Source organism: Numida meleagris, chromosome 4 (genome assembly GCF_002078875.1).
Source record: "Numida meleagris isolate 19003 breed g44 Domestic line chromosome 4, NumMel1.0, whole genome shotgun sequence".
Lineage (NCBI taxonomy): Eukaryota > Metazoa > Chordata > Aves > Galliformes > Numididae > Numida > Numida meleagris.
Window position 1 is genome coordinate 22,272,631 of NC_034412.1, and position 21,521 is coordinate 22,294,151.

The 21,521-nt window shown below is 46.5% G+C and overlaps 1 protein-coding gene across 1 annotated transcript in view; it reads right to left on the reverse strand.

Moving 5' to 3' along the window:
• GPC1 (glypican 1) overlaps positions 1 to 21,521 on the reverse strand; it is a 174,548-nt gene that overhangs the window by 77,826 nt on the left and 75,201 nt on the right. The window contains exon 2 of the mRNA XM_021397196.1: positions 3,228 to 3,386. Coding sequence (XP_021252871.1) covers positions 3,228 to 3,386 — 159 coding nt within the window. The remainder of the gene's footprint in view (positions 1 to 3,227; positions 3,387 to 21,521) is intronic.

The following is a 21,521-nucleotide window of genomic DNA, read 5'->3' on the forward strand; positions in this document are numbered from 1 at the left end:
TTCACAAGAAAAATGTAACCTTCAAAAATGAACTCTCAAGTCGTGTTAATTATCTGCACAGTCTGTGCTACAATACAGGCGATTTCCAGCTACCAACCTTCAAAATGATGGAAGTTTCTACATGACATCAGCTTTCCTGCCTATAAAATTCATACATTTTAATTTCTGACTGATTGCCACAGCTTAAAAATCCCAGAATTTGAGAGCAACAAACAACTTTTCGACTGCGCAGTGTGAAAGAAGAGATTTTGGTTCAGCTTGTTGATATTCCCTAAAAATACGAAGCAATTCTGAAAGGCCAGATTTCCTGGCTCGCAGCTAAAGGTCAGCGCTCATGCAGGCATTGCTTGCTACATGTACCAAAATGAGGAAGAAGAAAAGATTGGCACAGTATCGCAATATAATTAAAAAGTGACTTAAGTGGGGAAAAAGGGAGAGGACAGAGACGGGCAAGGACTGTATCCCAACAAGAAAGCCTTCACAGGGAGCGGAGGAGAAACCCTGTTCCTTGTGGCCTGCAGCCCCTGTGTCACGCCAGGAAAAATGCTCATTTTCCTATGGAAGCTCCCTCAAACCCACTCAGTGTTTGAAACTCACTCTGGGCACAACGCAAGACTTTATGGCACTGGAGAGGTGAGCTCCGTCTCTGCAGCCAGCAGAGGGCGCCCTGCGCAGCTCTCGGCTGCCTCCTGAAATACCGCGTGAGCAAAACTCCTAGTCCATGTATCTCACTTTATAATATCACATACTGAAAATTTCCGATATTGGGACTGACAGGGATGTGTAGCATTTCCCAAGCAAACAAGCTCTTCCCCAAACCCACCTGCAGCCCCTAGCTGGGCCCCAGGACATCAGAACCAGCAAAGCAGCCATGCATCTTGCCCTGCCAATGTAGTGCGCTGCTCGGACCTCCAGCACAGAGAGCACTACTTCAGAAGCATACTGCTGTAGCCTTGATATTTTTTAGCTGGAGCTTTGGGGCAATTTGCAAGTAGAGACTACTGTCACGATCAGCAGTGAGATTACAAAAGTAAGGTCTGCTCTGGTGAATCTGAAGAAGATAATCACTGGGCCACAGAAGCTGCTGATAAGGAAATGGAACGAGACCTAACATCCAGTGCCTAAAAAGTCTAGTTCTAGTCTAAAGACTAGACTAAAAGACTAGAACTCGTGAGTTTAACATTAAAAGAAATCCTCTATTCAACAGTTTTAAATGGCACTACCTGCAAAATGTCTTAGTTAAGTTTAAGGTTAATAACATCAATTGGAAAACAGGTGGCTTCTACTACACTGCTGCAGCAGTTACTATGATTTCATTGCCCCATCACCAGAACTTCCTTAATTTTAAACCAGGTATACAGAAGCTAGAGAAGGAAAACAAAACAAAAAACTGCATATAGGTAAACTCGTGCTTGAAACAAAGACACAGTATGATGAATGCTTTTTAAAAAAATGGTGTCTTGCATAAATCATAAGCTCTATATTGATTGCAAGCATAGTTAATCAAACTGAAAAAGGCATAATGGGAGCAGGAAACATCTTCCTGGCCTTGAAGGCTCAAGTGAGGTTATTTCCACTGCAAAGCACTAATGATCTGTGCATTATGGTCTGTTACAGTAATTCTTTGCTTACTGAACACTTATGTTGTTTGATGCTTTAAAAAAAAAAAAAAAAAACAAAACAGAAACAAGAACAACAAACTTAGCTATGCACCACAGGAATTAATGTCTGTTTTTCTAAAATGCTATTAATAAGGAGAGCTCTCACAGCTCTAATTGGCATTCAACATAAGTGTCCCGCTCTGAGATGCTTCTTTTTGCATACTATTATTCTTATTGCTGTTATTACTATTGATCCACCAAAGCATCACACTTAAGTTAAACCAGATAACGTAACTCTCAAAGCTTTCCATCAAGATTTACACTCTCTTTCATGACACAAGTAGAAGCCTGTTCTTTTGAGTATTTAGGGCAAAAATAAAGACCAGATGAATCAGCCAAAATTCACAAGAGGCAGAGAAGGGAGAGGGCGCTGAAGCTGGTGGATTTTCTGCATCAACCTCTGCGAGAGGCCGGAGGGGCAAGTGTGTTCAGCAGCAGTTCCCATTCAGCTGACAGCCTAAGCAACCATCATTGGAAGGTTCTTTTGAAAATCTTGGCTATCACTTTTTAAGGCAGGTGAAAGTCAATTAATTTTTGAGCTTTTAAAAGAATGCCTTTGCCGTGGTCAACCCTGGCCACACAGCTACAATGCATTTTGCAGAGATGCATTGCCTATTCTGTCTATTCAGTGCAAAAGCACTTAATCTTGGCTATCAGCTCCCTGAAGGTCAGGTTTATTTCTTTAGATCTATTATGTACTGTTTGAAATTTCCAGTTCCACCTTTCCGGCTATTATAGTTTCTTTCTCCAACTCATATTCTTTTCATGGTAACTCCATATGATGACTGCTGATAAAGTTAGGACGACCGTGATTTTAAATGCCTGACCTTCTTCAAAATCTCATAATGGATACAGTCTCTGAATCATAGGTCATCTCAATTTTGCTAATAAAGCATCTATTTCCAGTGGCTTTCAGGCCTTGGGGCTTGCTGTGCACTACAAAATGTATTCTTCAGGGAACAATAAGGGAGCCATCCATTGCCTTTGCTTAGCACACTACAAGGGATACTGTGCTTTGGATAGCATGCCTGCCTACCACTACTAAAGTGTAATGGCCTCTAAGTTCTTCGCTCCTGTTTACTGTTTTCATACGTTTGTGCAAAGCTTAAAGTTATAAACATCTAACAGGAACCAACCTCCTCTTATATTGCAATCTACATGGAAAAAATAAGAAAAATCCATGCCTTCTTAGACCCTCCACATCTACTGAGGACTATCCAGTCACCTTTACCATATTCTTCAGCTTTCCATGCCAAGTCTTACATCAGTACCTCCAATGTTAACGCTGTTGTGGTAAGACCTGATTACGTTATGCCTGTAAAAGCTGCATCTATGCCAAAGGATGCAATTTGACGGCACGAGTGCCTGCCAGCCTCCTGCAATGGCCTCACTGAAATGGAGTTCTCAAAATGACTTGCTCTTTCAGAAACAGCCTGACGTACAATTGCTATTCAAGGTCAACATTTTGGACAAACTATTGAACAAGATGCAGAGGAATTCATATTGAACATGAACGTTGCAGTGACTGGGACCTGAGCAGGAGGTGAACCGAGCAGTTTTACTTACTGTCAAAGCTTCTGTACTGCGCCATTAGGGTCGTCTGCACAGAGCGGCCAGCCTCTTTCATCATGGCTTCAAATTCACTTCGGCTTTTGTTTGCAAAGTTCTCCTCCATCTCACTGGTGCAGCAGGTGTAGCCTTGTGGACAGATTCGCAGGTGCTCCCCTGAAGTGAGAAAAAGCACAGCTGAGTGGCTAGCCCTGGAAAGGGAAGGATTTCGCCCCAGATGACCTCAGCATAAAAACATTCCAACTCCCTGATAACCCAGCCTGCATTAGGCATCTACTTGCTAATTGCAGTTATCCTGCATTAGTGTAGCAGTTGGTCTGAATGCAGGTAGAGATTTTCTCATGGTGGACTGTGAGGGAAGGAAAAGTGAAGGTGATTTATCCCATGGTTTTAACCAACGCACTGGGCAAGGAAAAGGAAATACAAGTATCTCCTGCTCTGTGCCTTAGACAGAGCCCAGAAGACATGAAAGTCTCTCATGAAATGACACGTTAATTGTCCTCTTTAGACTTCATACATCTCTTAGGACAACTGTGTGAAACTACTTCGCCAAAAAACAAAACCCAAAAAACCACAAGGAATAACCCCTCAAGCCCTATCCCTATCCCGAGAAGGGATTTCCATCAGCAGAGAGATGAGATTAGGGAGAAGTTTTCAAAATACAGAGGTGTGCCGAATACTGGAATCTGGGTGGCTAATTATGCTCCACATGTTTTGAAATTTGCCCATTTACTCTTTTTTCAATGAAAAATCTTATCTTCCAGAAAGAGACACAACCACCCCCCAAAAAGAGTTGTTATCACAAGCACTGATTGAATATACCCTTTACTATAAGGAAAGAGAGGAACAGGAAAATGACATGGATGTTAAATTGAAATATTCTTCAGTATGAAAGTTCCTCCTGACCGTCCAGAATCTCTTTATTCTGGGGAAGCACCCATTTGCATAGGCAGATCCAGCAACATTTTGAAAACAATTGCTGAAGTTCTTGTGAATCCTCACTAACAAAGGCACATCCACCTGAATACACACCCCACACTTCTCCTTGCCCAGCAACAAGTATTCATTTGAACCAGAAGTCAAACATCATGGTTATTTTTTTAAAGAATAAAAGAAAAAATATTGTTTCAAGTACACACTGGGATAAACCACTTACAAAGAATGTAATTTCATTGGGACTGCCAGTGATTTTGCTGGCTGTTTTACAGGACTGCCATCTTAATGTCATAGCTGAGACGAAACATATTTAAAATCACTTTTTATCTTGTGTGCATCAAGAGCTGAATCTGCACAGTCCTCCAGAGTTTCCCACTGAAGTTCCAAGTTATTTCCAGCCCAGAGCCATTAGCAAATGCTTGCCTCAGATTAAAGGATCTTTAAAATTGGGCATGTGTCCTTCCCTTGTCAATGCCATGTAATTAGCAGCCCAGACACCATTCTGATAGGAGAGCTCTGTGGCTGATGTGTTTGAGGAGAAGCCATTCAGGAGCTTGCATTGGCTGGCACTGGGTTCCCTGCTGGCAGACAGCTCCAGAACAATGTGCAAGAAGGTGGGATGAGACTGCTCAGGAACACTCAGGTTCCAGAGGAACAGGAGCACAACAGGAACTGCTCCCGCTCAGCTGCAGGGGAGAGCAGCCCCCATGATGAGCCCGGTACCACGCTGCTGGGCCATGCTGGCTGTGGGTCTCGCTGGCTGCAGGCCCTGGTGCCCAGTGCAGCAGCTCCACACGGGTTGAGCTGCCCCACATAGGAACCAAGAGGCAAGCACCAGCAGCGTGTGACACCTGGCCAAGCCTTCCTCTCGTGTATTTCCTTCCAGACAGCTGGAATTTTTTTTTACAAGATACAGCTTTGTTTCGCACCACAGCAAATTAAAATCTTCTTGCCCAGCCTATTCTGCCTGATTTTTGCTTCCACAGTATTTCTGACAAGAATTAGTGTTTTATTCACCGTTGTTTTACTGCTGCAAACATCCTCCTACACTCCCTTTACTGTCCCAAGGATGACTGTCCCCTGTTAGCGACAGGCTCTGCCAGGCTTGCTGGCTGGCAGCACCAAGGCTGGAAGGCTCAGCCTCAGCCACCAACAGCCCTTTACAAATCCCCTTGCTTTCACAAGCCAAGGCAAGGCAGGGGAAATGGCCCTCCCAGAGAGCCCCTGCTGACCTTTTGCCAGCATGTGGCACCTGGCCTCAGCAATGGTTTCCTGCCCCTTTTCCCTAGACTGCAGCGAACTTGGGCAGGGGCATGGGGCACACGGAGCAGAGCCCCACTCAGAGCCATGTCCGCCAAGTCTGGAACTGTATTGAGCAAACACTGGGCTCCAAAAACAAAGGGAGAAAACAGAAGGCCAGCAACCTAAGGGCAGGCCTGCAGCCTGGGCAGAACTATGTCTGCTCTGCAGAAGGAGGGAGGTGCCCAAGAGGATGGGCTCCATGCTATGCCAAAGCTGCCCACCAGCAAGGAGGAGCAGCAAGATTCTGAGGCATGCTAATTACAGTGTGACATGAGCAGACAAAATCCTCCATGCTCCCACCCCAGCCTGAAGCGCCGGGTGTGTTTCAGCAAGTGGCAGCGGTCCAGCACCATTCTGCTAACAAAGCATCAAACAACCTGCAGCCAACGGAGAGCAGAGAACGTAGGGGGAAAGATAGAAAGGGAAAAGGCAAACTCATAGCTAAAATTGCTTAAATTTACACAACTTAGGGAATCAAACAGAGATTTTTAAAAAATGCTTAAATTCAGAGCAGCCTTAATTCCTTTTGATGCAACGTTTATATTAGCTTTCTCCAGGAGGTGTTTGTAGGGTACTCAGCACCACAGCATTTTATCTCAGTGGGAAGCTAAGTTTTCCTCATTTGTCTTTGTATGTCTAACTTGGTGTGTACAAAAAAGTCTTACAGCACCGCAAGAATGCTTCTCTTGCTTTGCTTTTTAACCTGACCCACCCTGGATTTGCTACTATTATTTCAACATTTCTTTAAATTGATTTCGAAATAAACATACTCTAGACTGTGTTTTTGTTTCCCTGTATTTCAAAGTTCATTTGTTTGCTAACTCAGTATTATATCACTGCTGACAGTGCACTACAAATACCTCTGGGTTCACTTGGCTGGCGATTATCTGTAGATATCGATGGAGAGCTGGAGATGTTCTGCAAGCAGTAAATCTGCAAGACATAGTGCACTCTTCCTCTCTACTGCTGCATCAGAGAAATTTCCTGTTGTCTGCAGCTGACATGCTGCTTACCATTTGCTCCATAGCATGTGCTCCCAGCTTGGGAAAAGCTTTGCAGAGAACAAAAGAACACAGCAGAAGCCAAACTGGCAGCAAACAGAGGCTGGTTGAAATCTTGAAGGTAACAGATATAGTCAAGACCGACTTAGTCAGGCCATGAGAGCTTGTAACTTAAAACCCAGATTTCTCTTATGGCCCTAGCCTTCAAATCATGGCCCACTGCCAGGCAGGCTGGGCAGCATGGCACAGAGGCACCCAGCATGTGCTGGATGCCTCAGCTTATACCAGTTCTGCTCTGCCTTACGTGCTCCAGATTTAAGACATGGACAACTAAGTACAAGAAGAAGCACTTTGGGATGCTCAGCTTCCCCCTCACAGAGCTACTGGCTTGCCCAAGCCTTTAGCAACCAAAACCAAAATGCGGTAAAATGTCTCAGGAAGAGCTGGGCTGCCGAACCAGGCTGGGATGTAGCCCACTGACTTCACTATCTCCTTGAAATAAAGACACAGCAGAGCATGCACAAAAACAGCACCAAACAAATACCTCACTTACAATTAACTGCCCTGGAGTGGAGTGGAAAGGAATAGGCAGGAGGCTGATGACAAGAAAATATCACACTGCCTGGTTACAGGCTTTGATTGTCCTTCAAATACCCTCTGAGCTGGCAGTGTTAGTGGATCACTTTGGCTATCAAATTCATTACTCCATTTGAGAGTGCCAACAATCAAATCACTTCACCACCTGTGCCAGGGCTCCCAGGAAGAGCCCTGCCACAGCCACTGCTGACTCAGTGGGGCTTAGCCCCAGGCAGGCTGCCCTGGAGGGAGAAGGGCAGGCCCAGGGGTCTAAAGGCAACACCAAGAGCTCTCAGCTCCCTTTAGCCATGGAAATAGTGCTATTTCTATTGCTCTCACATGATGCAGGAGATTGAATTCATCACTTTTTTTTTTTTTTTGCAGAAGGTTTGGGGTTATTTGTATGTGTTAGAGTATCTACATGCAAATTATTACAAAAATAAATTCTGGGAGGAATAATTTATTTCAGGCTGCAATAAATCCATCATGAGTCTTCCCTCCTATTTGTAACGTTCATCCCACCCATTCTCCAAACTGCTCCAGAAACTCTTATGTTCCTAGACCCAAATCAAACTCGTATTGCTCCAGTCTGGCCCTCAGCACCTGCAGCCCAAAGCCCATTCTCAGGGGCTCCTTGGGGTCAGGTCACAGACAGCTGGGCTTGCTGAAATCGCACACTGCTAAGAACCCTCCTGAACACAGCCTGGGGAAGGCAGGGCACAGCCCGGGGGCTGGGTGCAACCAGATAATGCAGGAATACCTGGTGAGCTCCACTCCTCTCCTGCTGGCCTTGGGAGGCACCCGGCAAAGAGGCAGTGCAATGAAAGCAAATCTCTTCCTTCTGCCTCTGTGCTTGTCCTGCTTCAGGTGATCCTGTCCTCACCTCTCTTCAAATATGTGTGTTTGAAGAGAAAATGATCTCCAGATTGATTTAGAGCATGCCGTTAAGTCACCAACAGCACAGCCTTTCACACTGGTACCTTGAAACCCACTACCATGGTTCCTTGAAACCCAGTCCTGTCACATGTAACTCTTGGAGGAAAAGGAGGAACCCAAAATCATTTGACTAGGACACAGCCTTGAAGACGACCCTTCTAGGACAAGCTCCTCATGCACTTATCATTCCAGTTGTGCTGAGAAACATTAGCCTCCAAGCTTCTTCCCAACACCTCTGCACCGCAGCATCTGTGTAAGGTGGCCGGGGAGCAGCTGCTCTCACAGCAGCTGCCAGCATCAGACTGAACTGAAAGCCACGCTGATCTGTTAAGGGGAGCACAACTCAGGAAGTCTGCATTGCAAAGGCTGGCGTCAGCTTGGCACTGTGCAGCCCATTTCCTTGCTGTGCAGTTAGCTGTGGGCAAAATGGGGGACCTATTTTCTGGTTCTATGCTAAGAATATTGGTCTGTTTGGCTTCACTTTGCTCATAATGTCAGTGGAGTCATGGCAGGCCCAAATACGAAGTATTGTATAGCAAATCTTCCAAATTTGATTGAAAGGCACTGAGCCGTGCTCTGCCCTGCTCTGAGTGATACCAGTAGATAAGGATGTGCCACTTTCATAATGCCTTGCCATCAGATGGTTGATCAGACAGCCTGTGCTACCTGAGATGAACTCATGTTTTTGTGCCAGATAAAAACAGCCAACCATGCCTTAAGACAACACATCAACAGAACACTGAATGCATGTTCACACAGCCCATCATTCGGGCCAGGATTACACCAACAAGTGAAAATGCAAGGACAGATAATCCATAAGATTTGCTCATTCCACTCCTTACCTTTCAACTCCTACCAAGATTTAATAAACTATAGAAACACTGTTAACCAAATAAGACAACTCAATCTGGCTGCTGTGGGGAGTTGGCTCCATACCAGGTCAGCACTGCTCCATAACTGCATTACAATGAAGCTCTGACCCAGTGAAGAGATGCAGGTACTTCTGAGAAATACCACAACTGGCATCCTCAGGGCAAAAGACCCCAGGCAGGTGGAGCTCTGCTCTGTCTCCTGCTGCCTGCAGCTGCTCAGGCCACAAGTGGAGCTTTCAGGGAGCGAGGGGATGGTGTGGATAAGGCTGGATGGGAATTTCCTCCTATATGCTCTGTGCGTTTAAATTCTTCAGACACCATGCTGTCAGCTCAGTGTCATGCTCACACACTGAAAGTGTGGTATCAATTTGTTTAATCCTAGACCCTGATGTCAGAGGAATTTATAAGGCAGGCAAACATGGGCAAAAAAAAGTTAATTAACAGAGGAGAAAGAGCCACCTTCATGTCCTGGAACAATATTAAGTACAGAGTAGATAAGAACGCCTTCAGAAATGACAGTTTGAGAATCCTAATGTCATCAGCACGTTTCTGTGGCAAACTGCCCAAAGGAAAGGAACAGAGAAAATGTCACAAATGCTGACAACAGACTTGATTCTTACTGAAAAGCTCTGCACGAAAGCAGTTTACCCACTCACTGCTCCTTTGGGGCTGGGGAGCGTCACTCTGAATGAACAAACTGCTCCTGGTTTCTCATTCAGGGCCTGGATGTGCCCTTAGCCACAGGGACTTGGCTCTCCCTCTGACTTGCAGCCGTGCACACGCAGCAGAAATCAGTGCAGGGTGCAGTGATCCAAGCCTGTGTTTAAGGACAAAGTAGCAAACGCTTTATAATTTGCAGTATAAAATATCTTCGGTGGTTTGAGGGAGGAATGAAAGAATTTGGCTCTAAGGCCAAATCCACATGTACCACAAGTGAGGACCTCCGCATCGCAGCACTGATGGAACACACCACAACCTGGTGCTCCCCAACCCTCACCCATGCTCCAGAGCTGGCAGGGAGCTGCCCCTACTGCAGGAGGGGAGCTGATCTGCCCTGAGAGGCTTCATTAGGGGAGCCACCACATGGTCTGCAATTAGCACTCTCCAAATAAATCAGTCTTGAAAGAAGCTTTCCATTCAGATCAGAACAGTCACAGGGATCGGGGAGGAACGCACAGGGAGCTGACTGTTGCACTCTTTCCCTTTCTCAGAAAAGCAGGAAACCCTTTCAAAGAATCTCAGACAAGGGAAGAATTATCCTGTCTCTTCGCATAACGCTTGTGGGGATGAATTGAAGTTGTTTGTCATAATCCATCACTAACAACTTCTTTCAGAGTATTCCTGAGCACATCAGCTTCTTGCCAGATGTTTTGCTTCATTTTTTTTTTTCTTCTTGGAACAAAGAGTCTTTTTATCCTCAGTTTGCTGCAAACTAAAATAAGATCAAACTGGAAACTTATTGCTCTTATCAGATGCAGTTCCATTTGTAACAACATAGATATGTTAGTACATAAGAGGCAAAGCAATTCATTAACCAATGTTTTTCAATTTCCTCCCAGAAAATATTCTGCTAGCTTTTCTCCCAGTTCGCTGCAGGAAGAAGCAGTGCAGAAGAGCAATCTAAAAGGCACTAAACTAAGATTAAAGATGCAGTTCTTTAAGAGGTGATAGCTTTTGGCTTATTCCTGAGTAACCAAAAAAACCAAACCCAGCAGCAACAGCTTTCAGGCATTATAATCCAAGACAGGAACTTGAGAAAGGGCTTGGTCCAAAAAGTAAGGTTTCTCTGCTCCCGCTGCTGAAGGAAAATGGTGACACTGCACTTCGGAATAAGGAGGTAGGAGAGCTCCAGCAAGGCTTCAGGGCTGTTGCTCAAGAGTAGGGAGTACGCATAGCCAGTCCATGTTATTTCAGTGGAAAGAACAAGAAAACCTGGATTCCTCTCTCGTGCCAGAGTTAGAATTCAGAGAACATTTCCTTCTAACCCCAGCTCAGCTGCTTGAGCAGTTGATGCTGGTGTGGAGACACTGGCAACAAACTTCCTGGGTTTCAGACCCATGCTAAGCTCCTGTGATGCAGCTCTGTTTCTTAGCCCTGACACCCCCGTGGGACACGGCGATGGAACGCACCCGCAGAGGAAGAGGATGGCACACTTGGGAGCAGGCTGCCCAGCGCTGCCTCCCACCCACCACGCGGGGCTGCAAGCACCCTCAGCAGCTCGGAGGCTGTGGCAGCGTGCTCCTGTCCTGCAGGAAGGCTGTGGCTATGGGCAGAGTGCTCCTGGCCTACACCATTGTCTGCTGAAGGCACAAATCTCCCCAGGGGAAAGGGACAAATTAAAAACCCCAACCACTCTGTCTGCTGGTAAGAATGAAAATGACTCCCGAGTATGCAAAAAAACTTGTCTTTAAATAGTTATTAAACAAATGAAACTATTAGATCTAAACCTAATTTAGCTTGAATTAATGCTACAAACACAAAACGCCTATGCCCAAAACCTAAAGAAATTAGGTTTAATGACAGTCAATCTTGAATTCCATAAATATGTGTCTTTTTAATTAAAAGGTGCAAATAATGAATTGTCTGAAGCACACAAATTCAAAATCATCCTTTTCAGATCTCTGTGAAAATCTGAGTAGGAAGGTGCAGGGTTGGAGGGGCAGTTCTGGTTGCTGTGCGTTTTTTCATGATGCAACTCAAAGCTTTGTCAGGTCCAGAAATGCTCGGTTTCCCCCGAGGTATTGCTTCGTGTTCTGAAGGTTTTGGCAGGCAGCAAAACTGCAGAGGCCTTTCCTACAATTTAAGCTACCATGACAGGAAATGCGAGCTACAGGGTCATCTCGTGGGAACATGAATTGCAGACTTCCGGCTGGACAAAAGTCACACCATTGATGCAGAACTTATTAAAATGAGTCTGGAGTTTGAAGAAGCCTCTGGTCACTGCGTGCAAGAGATTTGCAGCAGAAGGAATTCCATATGCTACCTTCCACCCCTGCATAGGTGAAGCCTGTGCCATTGCTCTTTCTTTTGTGCCTTTATCTGAGCCTCCCAGCTGCCAAGGAGATCACAGAGCGCTGACTACAAATCCCAAGATGCAGTGGATAACCCCAAGGAGCTCCTCATCTATCCTTAGAGCTACTGCAGGGCTACCGAGAGCCAAGAGCTCAGGCTTGGCCCCGCTGCCACGTCATGAGTTCTGCAACAGCCACATCATCCCCTGCCACTCCACGCAGTAACTCAGGGACTGGGGTGAAATGGGCTCAGCACTGCAGTCCTAGCACCCTGCTCGTTCTCAACGTGACTCATCCAAAATTTTACCAGAGAAATTTATTTTGGGCAACTTCTGTTTGAAAACTTAATGGAAGTGTAGTTGTTCTCCCCTGAGTGTCAGGAACAGATGACTAAGAAATGTTGCCAGTATATGTCTTTCAGCAAGATTAGTGCTGGGTTTGTGTGGTATCCTATTTATAACCTTGATGAACGGCTCACCCAATCATTTCATACTTAATCATAGCTGTCGGCCTGGCTCCCTTCAGAGAAATGCTTTTCAAAAAGTATCTGCTAATAACATAAGGAACAAAAGGAAGTAAACCACAGTCAAAAAAACCTCACTCCCCAAACCAGAAAACAGCATAGGCTCACAAGCAGTGCAGAAACCAGGTTTTGGTAAATCACGAGGCATAATTATAGCATCATGATTCGTGGTACTGCACAGCTACAGTTAGCGTTTCCACTGTAAACCCCTATTTTCAGAGAGGTTTGCAGCTCAGCTGCAAGAAATCAGTCCATGATGAAATTTGGCAGTAGAAATTATAGAGTAAGGATTTTTATTTTTAACCATTTAGAAATCATAGAATCACAGAATCGCCAAGGTTCGAAAAGACCTCCAAGACCATCCAGTCGAACCATCCACGCACCAACAGGATTTTCCCACTAAACCATTTCCCTTAGTACTACATCTACACGTTTCTTGAACACCTCCAGGGACGGCAACCCTGGGCAGCCCATTCCAGCACTGGCCACTCTTCCAGAGAATAATTTTTTCCTAATATCCAGTCTGAATCTCTCCTGGCACAACTTGAGGCCATTCCCTCTTGTCCTATCACTGTTACATAGGAGCAGAGGCCGACTCCCACCTCGCCACAACATCTTTTCAGGGAGTTGTAGAGATCCATAAGGTCTCCCCTGAGCTCCTATCCTCCAGACGGACCCATCCCAGTTCCCTCAACTGCTGTTTCCCCCACTTCCAAATCCCCCCTTACTTCCAAGGCTGTAGCAGTAGTCATAAAAGAAACAGAAGAACAATTACAGGTGCTTTTTGATGGTGGGTTTCTGTGCGTGTCTTTGTATGGTTAACAGGACCAAAACATAAATTTAGCTGGGATCTTCAGCAACAGAAGTCTTAAGAGTTTGAAGTTACGATTCCCACAATTACAACCCAATTTTCCTTTGAACATATTGGTAAGTGTTAGTATCTATGGTGTTGATTGCTATGCTTTAAGGTGCCTTTACCCTCAGAGTAAACTCCGCCTATTTATCTAGTGCCAAAGATGAGTTTACACTTGAGGGATAGAGCTGTTACTTTACATGTCTTTCTATCTTTCTTTGAAACACCATTTTCCAGGGATTATCACAGATTGCTTTCTGCTCTCACTCCCGAGCCCTGCGCTACCCCTGCTGCTCCCCACCCCCCAGCTCCCAGTAGGGCTCCCATCGGCATGCACACAGGCATGGCTGTGACCACTGCAGAGGAAGTGTGATGAAGGAAAAGGAGCAATACCCTGATGGGACAATATTAAATAGAGCCTTTTCACCTGCAAAGGGAAATGGACTGCTGTTTGCATGCAGTTTGAACGCTTTTGCTCTTTTCGTAGTAGCCTCCTAAGAATTCAGTATTCAAAGTGGTAGTTAGGAATTAAGAGAGAAATGATGTGTACCCTCAATCATTTACAGGACTGTTAGCAAGACCTCGGCTTCAGAAGACTAGATAGCAGCTCCTGCAGCAGCCATTACCCTGACACAGCACATCCGCAGAGGAACAGCTGATAGCAGTGCTGCAATGTCTCCACAGAGGACAGTTATAGTTAGGAATATCTCACAGAATCTGTCATTCATTCAGTGCTCAGCTAAATGCATAAGGATGGGTGAAAGAAAAGCTCTGCAGTTTCAGGCATTTATAACCTGAAATGGGTCCATTTTGGTTCCTGGGTCTTTTTCACCTGAGCTTCACTAAGAAATAGCAGATTCAGTTAGAATGCAGACTGCACCTTTTTTTTCTTTTGCCCCATTTCCCTAGAACGTGAGCTTTCGATATTCTGCAGCTATCTTGAAAGACTTTATGGGCCAGTCAGTAAAAGATCCTAGGAGAAGTGTAATCCCAGTCCGACCAGTAAATGACACTACAGCTACCCTGCAGTTAGTATGTTTCACAGCGCTACCCTGCAGTGTTCCTTCCCTGGGCTTGTTCTGGAGCTACAAAACCAAGTGTCTGCAGAGAAGCAAAGGCTCTGAGAGCAGCAGGCTGTGCTCTGCAGAGCATTCCTGCCTGTGTGCAGGTTGCCTGCCTCCCAGCAGCAAACTCTATGGCCTTTACTGACTGACTGGAGAGCAAATCAGGGAGGATTTGCTTCTCTGAGCACCCACGTAAGTAAACATCAGCAATCCTCTTGGTTTGCTCTCAGTAAGCAAGTCATGTTCCAGCCTTCAGGCTTCCCCAGGGTGCTGCTAAGGGACTGCTCCTCTCCTACCATGTGTGCTCACACAGCTTGAATGCTAGACATGGCAAGCAGCAGCGAACCTGGGAGGGAGAAAATCCACATGGAAATCTCAGGAAACAGGTGCGGTCACTGGGGATGCTCAGAATCAGGCTGGGCAAACAGCTCTAAATATTCTCTGTTGAGCAGCTCTGCATTTGCTGAGACACATGGTCTCAGAGGACTCTCCTCCATTTCCCAAGATGTTACGACCTGTCCATCTCCTGGCTAGAGAGTCAGGCACAGGCACACCATACGGGATGCTCCTGCACTTCGGCTGGGGACGCAGACAGCAGATCCAGCAAGTGCTGACAGTCCTGTATACTTACCCAGCACTAGAACTAAAAGGGTGCAACAAGATCTGCACCTTTAATTGTATCCTCATTGGTTGTGACAGCTGAAAAGCCTTCATTAATTCACTTCACACACTATTTTTGATCCAGTTCAAACCCCAGCCATCAGCAGAACACAAACCTCCCCTTCCTGTTTGTGATGTGCATCACCTGGCCCCACCTGAACAGCCAGACGGCAGTGGGTGCCCCAGCTAGGGAGTACGCCCTCCCCTCCAGAGCCATGCCTCCCTGCCCCAGTGCTGGGATTTGAGCACACGTGAGCTCCTCAGCTCTTTGAGCCCACACCTGGGACTTCCTGAAGCCATCTCAGAACATGTTGCCATCGCCTGGCTTGTGGGGACATGGGGCAGATGCCCCCACTTCCATCCCAGATGAGTTCCCACAGACAACTAGCTGCTCCCTCTGCTTCCTGAGCTCTGCAGCTGTCCCAGCAAAGGGTTACTCAGGGTGCACAAACCATACAACCCACACTGTTAGCTGCCTTCTGCTACCAGAGACTCTGAGCTACTGAATTCCAAGGCAGCACCTGACATGAGGAACAACTGGGAATGAATCAGACCAACTTGCAGAGGAGCTGCTGTTAAAAACCCAGTGCTTTTTCAAGCACTCGCTGCACCTTCAGGCTATTGCTCACCTGAAACCTGAAGCTGCTCCCATTTAAGTTGATGGCACAGCTCCTCAAAAGTAGAGGGACTGGGCCCCCTGTGCTTCTAACTCTTCTGCAACCCACTGGTGAGTTCAGCAGCAGGTTAGCCAAACATGAAAGAGCCTTCATGTCCACCAACCTGTTTCTGAACAGCAGAGAGAGGTTTGCGAAATCACAGGGAGAGCCTCTCGCTCTATGGTTTTAATCACAGCAATTCCACATAATTTGCCCTGATGTCAGGAGCATAAGCAAAGTGCCACGTTTCAGAAGCAAAGTGTGCTGCAAGTGAGATGCCCTACGAACATTACTGGCCAAGCCCTACATTTCTTCCAAGATGGACTTGGTATTGTCTGTGTCAAATAGCTGATTTGTTTATAGCTACAGCCCCTGTAATTAAAGAAACTGGGAAAGATGAGTTTCTGCCACAAGTCCTGGACATACTTTGATTTCATATTTTTGCCTGCCAAAAGACAGGACTTTCTAGATGGATTTTAGATTATTTTCTCAGCCTGAAACAGGATAGTTCAATAAAGTGATGCAAGGCTCACAAGAACAAGTTATTATTTACCTCCTCGGGCAGTTCAAAGCTACCAAGATTTCACGTGAAAGCAAAAATAGTAAAAAAACAAAACAAAACAACAGCTTCAGGGCAGGAAAATAATCTTGAAGCCTTATCACTCCCTAACATTCGTAGTTTTCAACGTGTTCCTTTTCCATAATGCAAACGAAAGACTAAGTCCAAAGACCGCCTGCCTGTCTGATCCCTGTGCAGTCAGCCCTGGCTCCCATTCCCATACCCTTTAGATGATTCATTTCCCTAGCTCCCTCTAAACAAGCCCTCACTATGCTCATGGCAGTGGGTCTGGTTCCTTTACCAGCACGAATTCTCTCCCTGCTCTGCTGCGCTGGGCTGAGAACAAATGCCAGCAGGGAGGCTTTGCTTTAGCAAGGCCTAGCAATCCTGTGGTTCAGGTCATGCAGGAGGACACTCCAAAGATCAGAGTCGCTTCTGGCTTTGCCTCAAGAGACCAGCTCCTAGCTTACTGTATTTCTCTATTACAGCACCTGTAACATTCAGTCAGCCTTGCCTCTTTCTTCTTCTTTCTTTCCTTCTCTTGCATCTCTTCCTCCACTTTCACCCACTGTCTACTATTACCTGTCCTTTTTCCTCATCTTGTAAATAAGCAGTGTGCCAAGGTTGCACTGGTAATTTCTATTACCTGAATGCAACACTGAGGTCATTTCCTTACTAGAAAGAAGTAAAACCCATCAGCTGCACTGCTATGAATTCACTGTCTCTGCAAGAGGGAATGGGCACCCCTGCAGTGCTTCCTTTTAAAAGAAAACAAACTTCTTATAAGAAAGCTCTCAGCATCTCAGAAAAGAATCTAATGGGGTGGCCGTGCTGAAAGTGCATGTTGCACTGAGGTTCACAGTTAAGTGGTTTATAGCCGTACATTATACTTATTTTCACACAAAAGGCAATGCAAAGGCATTATTTCCCTGTTCTGAGCTGTGACCTAAGGTGCCATCAGCCCCTGGCAGACTCAGGGCAGCCCCCCAAATGAACAGCTGCCTGCTGGCACCTGACCGCAGAGCATCTGCTTTGGGTGAGGTGAGGAAGGCTGGTTAAGGACTTCGGTGCCACGTCTATCTTGAAGGTGCACAGCAAAATGGCTGGAAAAGATGCTCCAGGACTAGGATGAGAATAAAACACCTCATCCTCAAATCTAAAACAGTTCACTCATGGAAATCCACCACTGATTTGGCCAGTGCATCAGCACGGCCATCCCATCCACATGCAACACCCTCCTGCACACACACCCATGCCATCACTTTGTGCAGCAGTTCCCCAACAGAAACAAGCCCAACAGCTCCCATATGAAAGCCAGTCTGCTTACATGAGGGGGCTGTGGGTGGCGAAGCTGGAGCATGCATAGCCCACTGCACTCTTGACATAAATGAGGAAAATATCTTTCCATAAGAGGAGTGAAAATATTACTTCCCTGATGGATGGGGTATTAAATTACAAGCCTCCACAGTTTTAGCAATGTCTGCAAGGTTTAGTTTGATCCTCGCTTCCACACACATGCAAACCCCAACATCACCTTTCCTTGGGAGCATTAGCCATTACACCATCGTTTAAGAAAACAGATATTGCCAACAGGCCATCAGAAAGATAAGAAAGAACCTGACTGTGCTACAGGCCATAATTGTTTCAGGATTTAGCCATAGAAAATACACTTTTAGTACCCTGCTAGAGCCAGGAGATAGCATCTATTTTAATCATCATTGCTCAAGTCCTTCAGATGCTCCTTAACAGCTCTATTCAGACCCAGAAAGCGTAATGCTGGGCAGGCTGTCACTCCTGCTTGTGATCACTATTTGTTTCCTGCATGGCAGAGGGTTGCTGTCAGCTAGGCTGTATTTTTTTCTTTATTCTAAGCGATGAAAATAAGGCTCTGGAAGGCCCTTAGCAGAGCTCACACCCTTCCCTTTCCCAGAAGCACAGCCACTGCTGCACTTTTGATTCAGCTCCCCAGCCAAGAGCCTCTGTGCCAGGAAGTGATCTGGTGTTTGCATCTCCCACTGGTTAGTGATGTATTTCCCCCACAGTCTTACTAACACCAAACGCAAGCCTAGCTTCAGAGCTTAGCTTTTTCAGCTTATTGTGCTTATCCCTTATGTCTTCCAGTCTCTGCAGACATGGTTCACTCAGCTGAAGCAGGAACAATACCCAGGGCTGAAGCCAGCTATTGCACTTAGGCGCCAGAGCTGGTGCAGCAGCACAGCCCAGCCCAGGGATGCCACGGGGACACGGCCTTGTCTCCTCCTGCCTTGTCCGCTCTTCCTGCCTCTCCTGCTGGAACTTGTGTTCATTAGGCACTCCACATGGTCACTGCTGCAAGCCTGAACTGGGCTGGCCTGAAACACGTCCCAGGGTCAGAGTAGCTGACAAGTAAGGGAATCCCTTAGTGTGGATATTTTCCTGTCACCTCTATTACAACCCAGAATACTTATCTGGTAAAATAATTTGATTAATATTTTCAAGTATGTTTTGTTACTTGGAGTGACCAACTTTGGGCATCTTAAAGAGGCCTTGTTTTCAGAAAGCACTGAAGCTTGCCTTCCAAAATTCAGAGCCTCCATTGTTGCTTGGCGCCTTCAGAACCCCAGTGGATGCGAGTACCCACGGGCACACCTTCCTTGCTCACCTCAGGGCCCAGCTGCAAGCAGCCATGCTCAGACAGCAACACTAAGTCCTTGCAGGCAGAACAAAGGCAGCAGGCTGGGTGTGAGGAGGCCACAGGTGCTTGCATCCAGGCAGGCCAGCCAGGGCCCCTCGGCACGTGCAGATCCCTGCTGATGGGCATTAGTGCAGGCTGCGGCTCACTGGCAAGCAGGGCTTCAGGCCCAGACAGATTCAGAACAGCAGATGTTGCTCAGAGACGGGAGAGAAATCACCGTGTGAAGCCTTTTTGAAACACCAGGGAGCTAAGTGCTGTCTTTAAGGACAGCGGTAGGTTTATAAGGGATGCTGCTGAGCCCAAATCATGCAGCTTGAGCTGAGCAGCTATGGCTGCACAGGGGGAGAATGCTGAGCTGCAGGATTAAAGAAAGCCATCACTCACCACACAGAGCCAAACCCAGCTGCCAGAAGCACGTTTCCCCCTCGTCTGCCCTCCTCTCCCACATCCCTAGATGGGCCCAGCTGAGCCAGCACCAGGCTGCCTGCAGAGCTGTGTGAGCAATGCTGCTGCTGGATTGCTGAGCACCCAGCCTTTGTCCTTGGCCTGCAGCCAGCCCCTGCCCCACTGCGGTGCCACAGGGCCAACACAAATGTCCCCTGCTTCAAGGCTGGCTTCCAGCCCTGCACAGAGCACTGCTTCTAGGCCGCCCCAGCTGAGCACCACCTTGTCTCCAATTGATGTTCTCTGTTCCTTAGGCTACAAAAATTCCTGAGCACTTCTGGCCTCTACTGCCTGGGCCCAAACTCATCAGTGTACTCTGGTACCTACTTGCCCACAGGTGCTCACTGCATTGCACAGAGCTGAGGAGCTTTGTGAGGCTTGGCCTCAGGGACCTGAGTGTAGCTCTCATGGCAGCATAAAGTGCACAAAGTGAGCAAGCAGCCATAACCAAAGAGGAGTAGGAGCAAAATCTTGCCAGTGAGGTGTTCCCAGCTTCACCATCCAACTTCCTTAATTCAGCTGAAATGGATCTTCTTGTTCCAAGGAGTGCTTCACACACAGTAGGATTTCTTGTAAGGTGTCAGCTGAGTGTGAATGGCATGGGAAGGAAAGATTTCTTAGATATTAATTTTATGCTGTTGTAAATATTTTAGTAGATGATAGACTGATATCACCAACTATAGTAGGTATTACATCATGTTGCAGATAGTGCACATGGTGTCCTGTGGCTGCCAGCTAGAACTGGCTTGGTTAAAGCAATCATAAAAGCCTCATTGTTGACATTACAGTAGCAGACTGTTTCTTGAGCTCAGGTTGTTTCTAGGATATTGTCCATCACCTGCAATAAAAGATACTAAAGCTTCCTTCTAAAATACCTTTTGGGAAAATGTGCACCAGGCCACGGAAGGACTAGTTTGCTCTTTGATGTTTAGGAGCAGCTCTGAGAGCAGACGTCCACTTGGGTATACGTTCTTGTGCTTGGCACGCAGCATGGGATACCAGAATGTTTTTATCAGCTCTTTGCTCAGGCTGTATAAAAACAATGAATTCACATGACAGCATTTAAATCAGTAAATGGACTTTTAATATGTCTGAAGCTTCAACAGTCCAAGAGCAAGAACAAAGAAGCATCTGAAAAGGCCTTTGTAAACCACCAAAAGCACTTCAGACTTCATCAGCCTCCTTCCCTACCACCCCTGAATCTGCAGAAACCACAGAACGAAATGCAGCCCTGACTCGCTTCATTTCTGTAGCCTGGTTCTGCCCCAAAACTCCTTCCCACATGCCAACAGTATCTGCCATTCCTTTCTCATTTCCTGTCCAATCTCTGGACAGTGCTGGAAATATTTTGCTTGCAAGATTAGACAAAATCCCATGTATTCAGCCGAGCATGGATACTGCAGATCAAATACACAACCCATTTCCAAAGCCATTGCCTCCCCCCCACTTCTTTTTCCCTGTGTCTCTTTTCACATCATTATTGATGAGATTAAATCCTCTTCAGATGAGCTGCCCAGCAGCTTGCACACACCAAGAACCTTTTCAGAATGCCTTTTCAATTCCCTGCAATGCCATGAGAGAAGTTCAAAATCCAGCACTTTATCTCCCCATCTTCAGCATGCAAATGACTGCTGCATAAGCAATGGCAAAGCCCCCGTTCAGTTCTCGGGGAGTGACACCTATTGTCTTCATGTTTCATCCAAATCACTCAAGTAGCAACAAGAGCCCTCCTGCCAAATTCCCAGAGCCCCAGTTACCCCCAGGAACTGCAAAAGCTGTTACTTGCATTCTCCAATTCCCAAGCGTCAAGTAGAGTTCATCCATGCTGAATGCATCCCTATACTGTCTTCCTTTCAAGACAAGGCTAGATAAGGCCCTGGGCAACCTGATCCAGCTGTGGTGTCCCTATTCAGTGCAGTGGAGTTGGCCTAGATGGCCTTCAGAGGTCCCTTCCAACTCTAAGGATTCTATGATTCCTACACTGCTGTCCTCAGCAGCGGTACTACCTGCAATGAATGTGCTGCGGTCTGCAGCCTCACCTTGCCGCATTTCAGTGATTTGTTTCATACACATGACAGCTCACAAGCAGCCCGGGGCTCAGCCCCCTCCCCATCACAGCTGAGCTGGCCCCATGCCTGCAGCGGGCTCAGGCAGAGAGCATGAACATATCTACGTGTGCATGCATGCAGGTGCTGGCAGTTGCATTCCTTCCCTGACCAGTCAG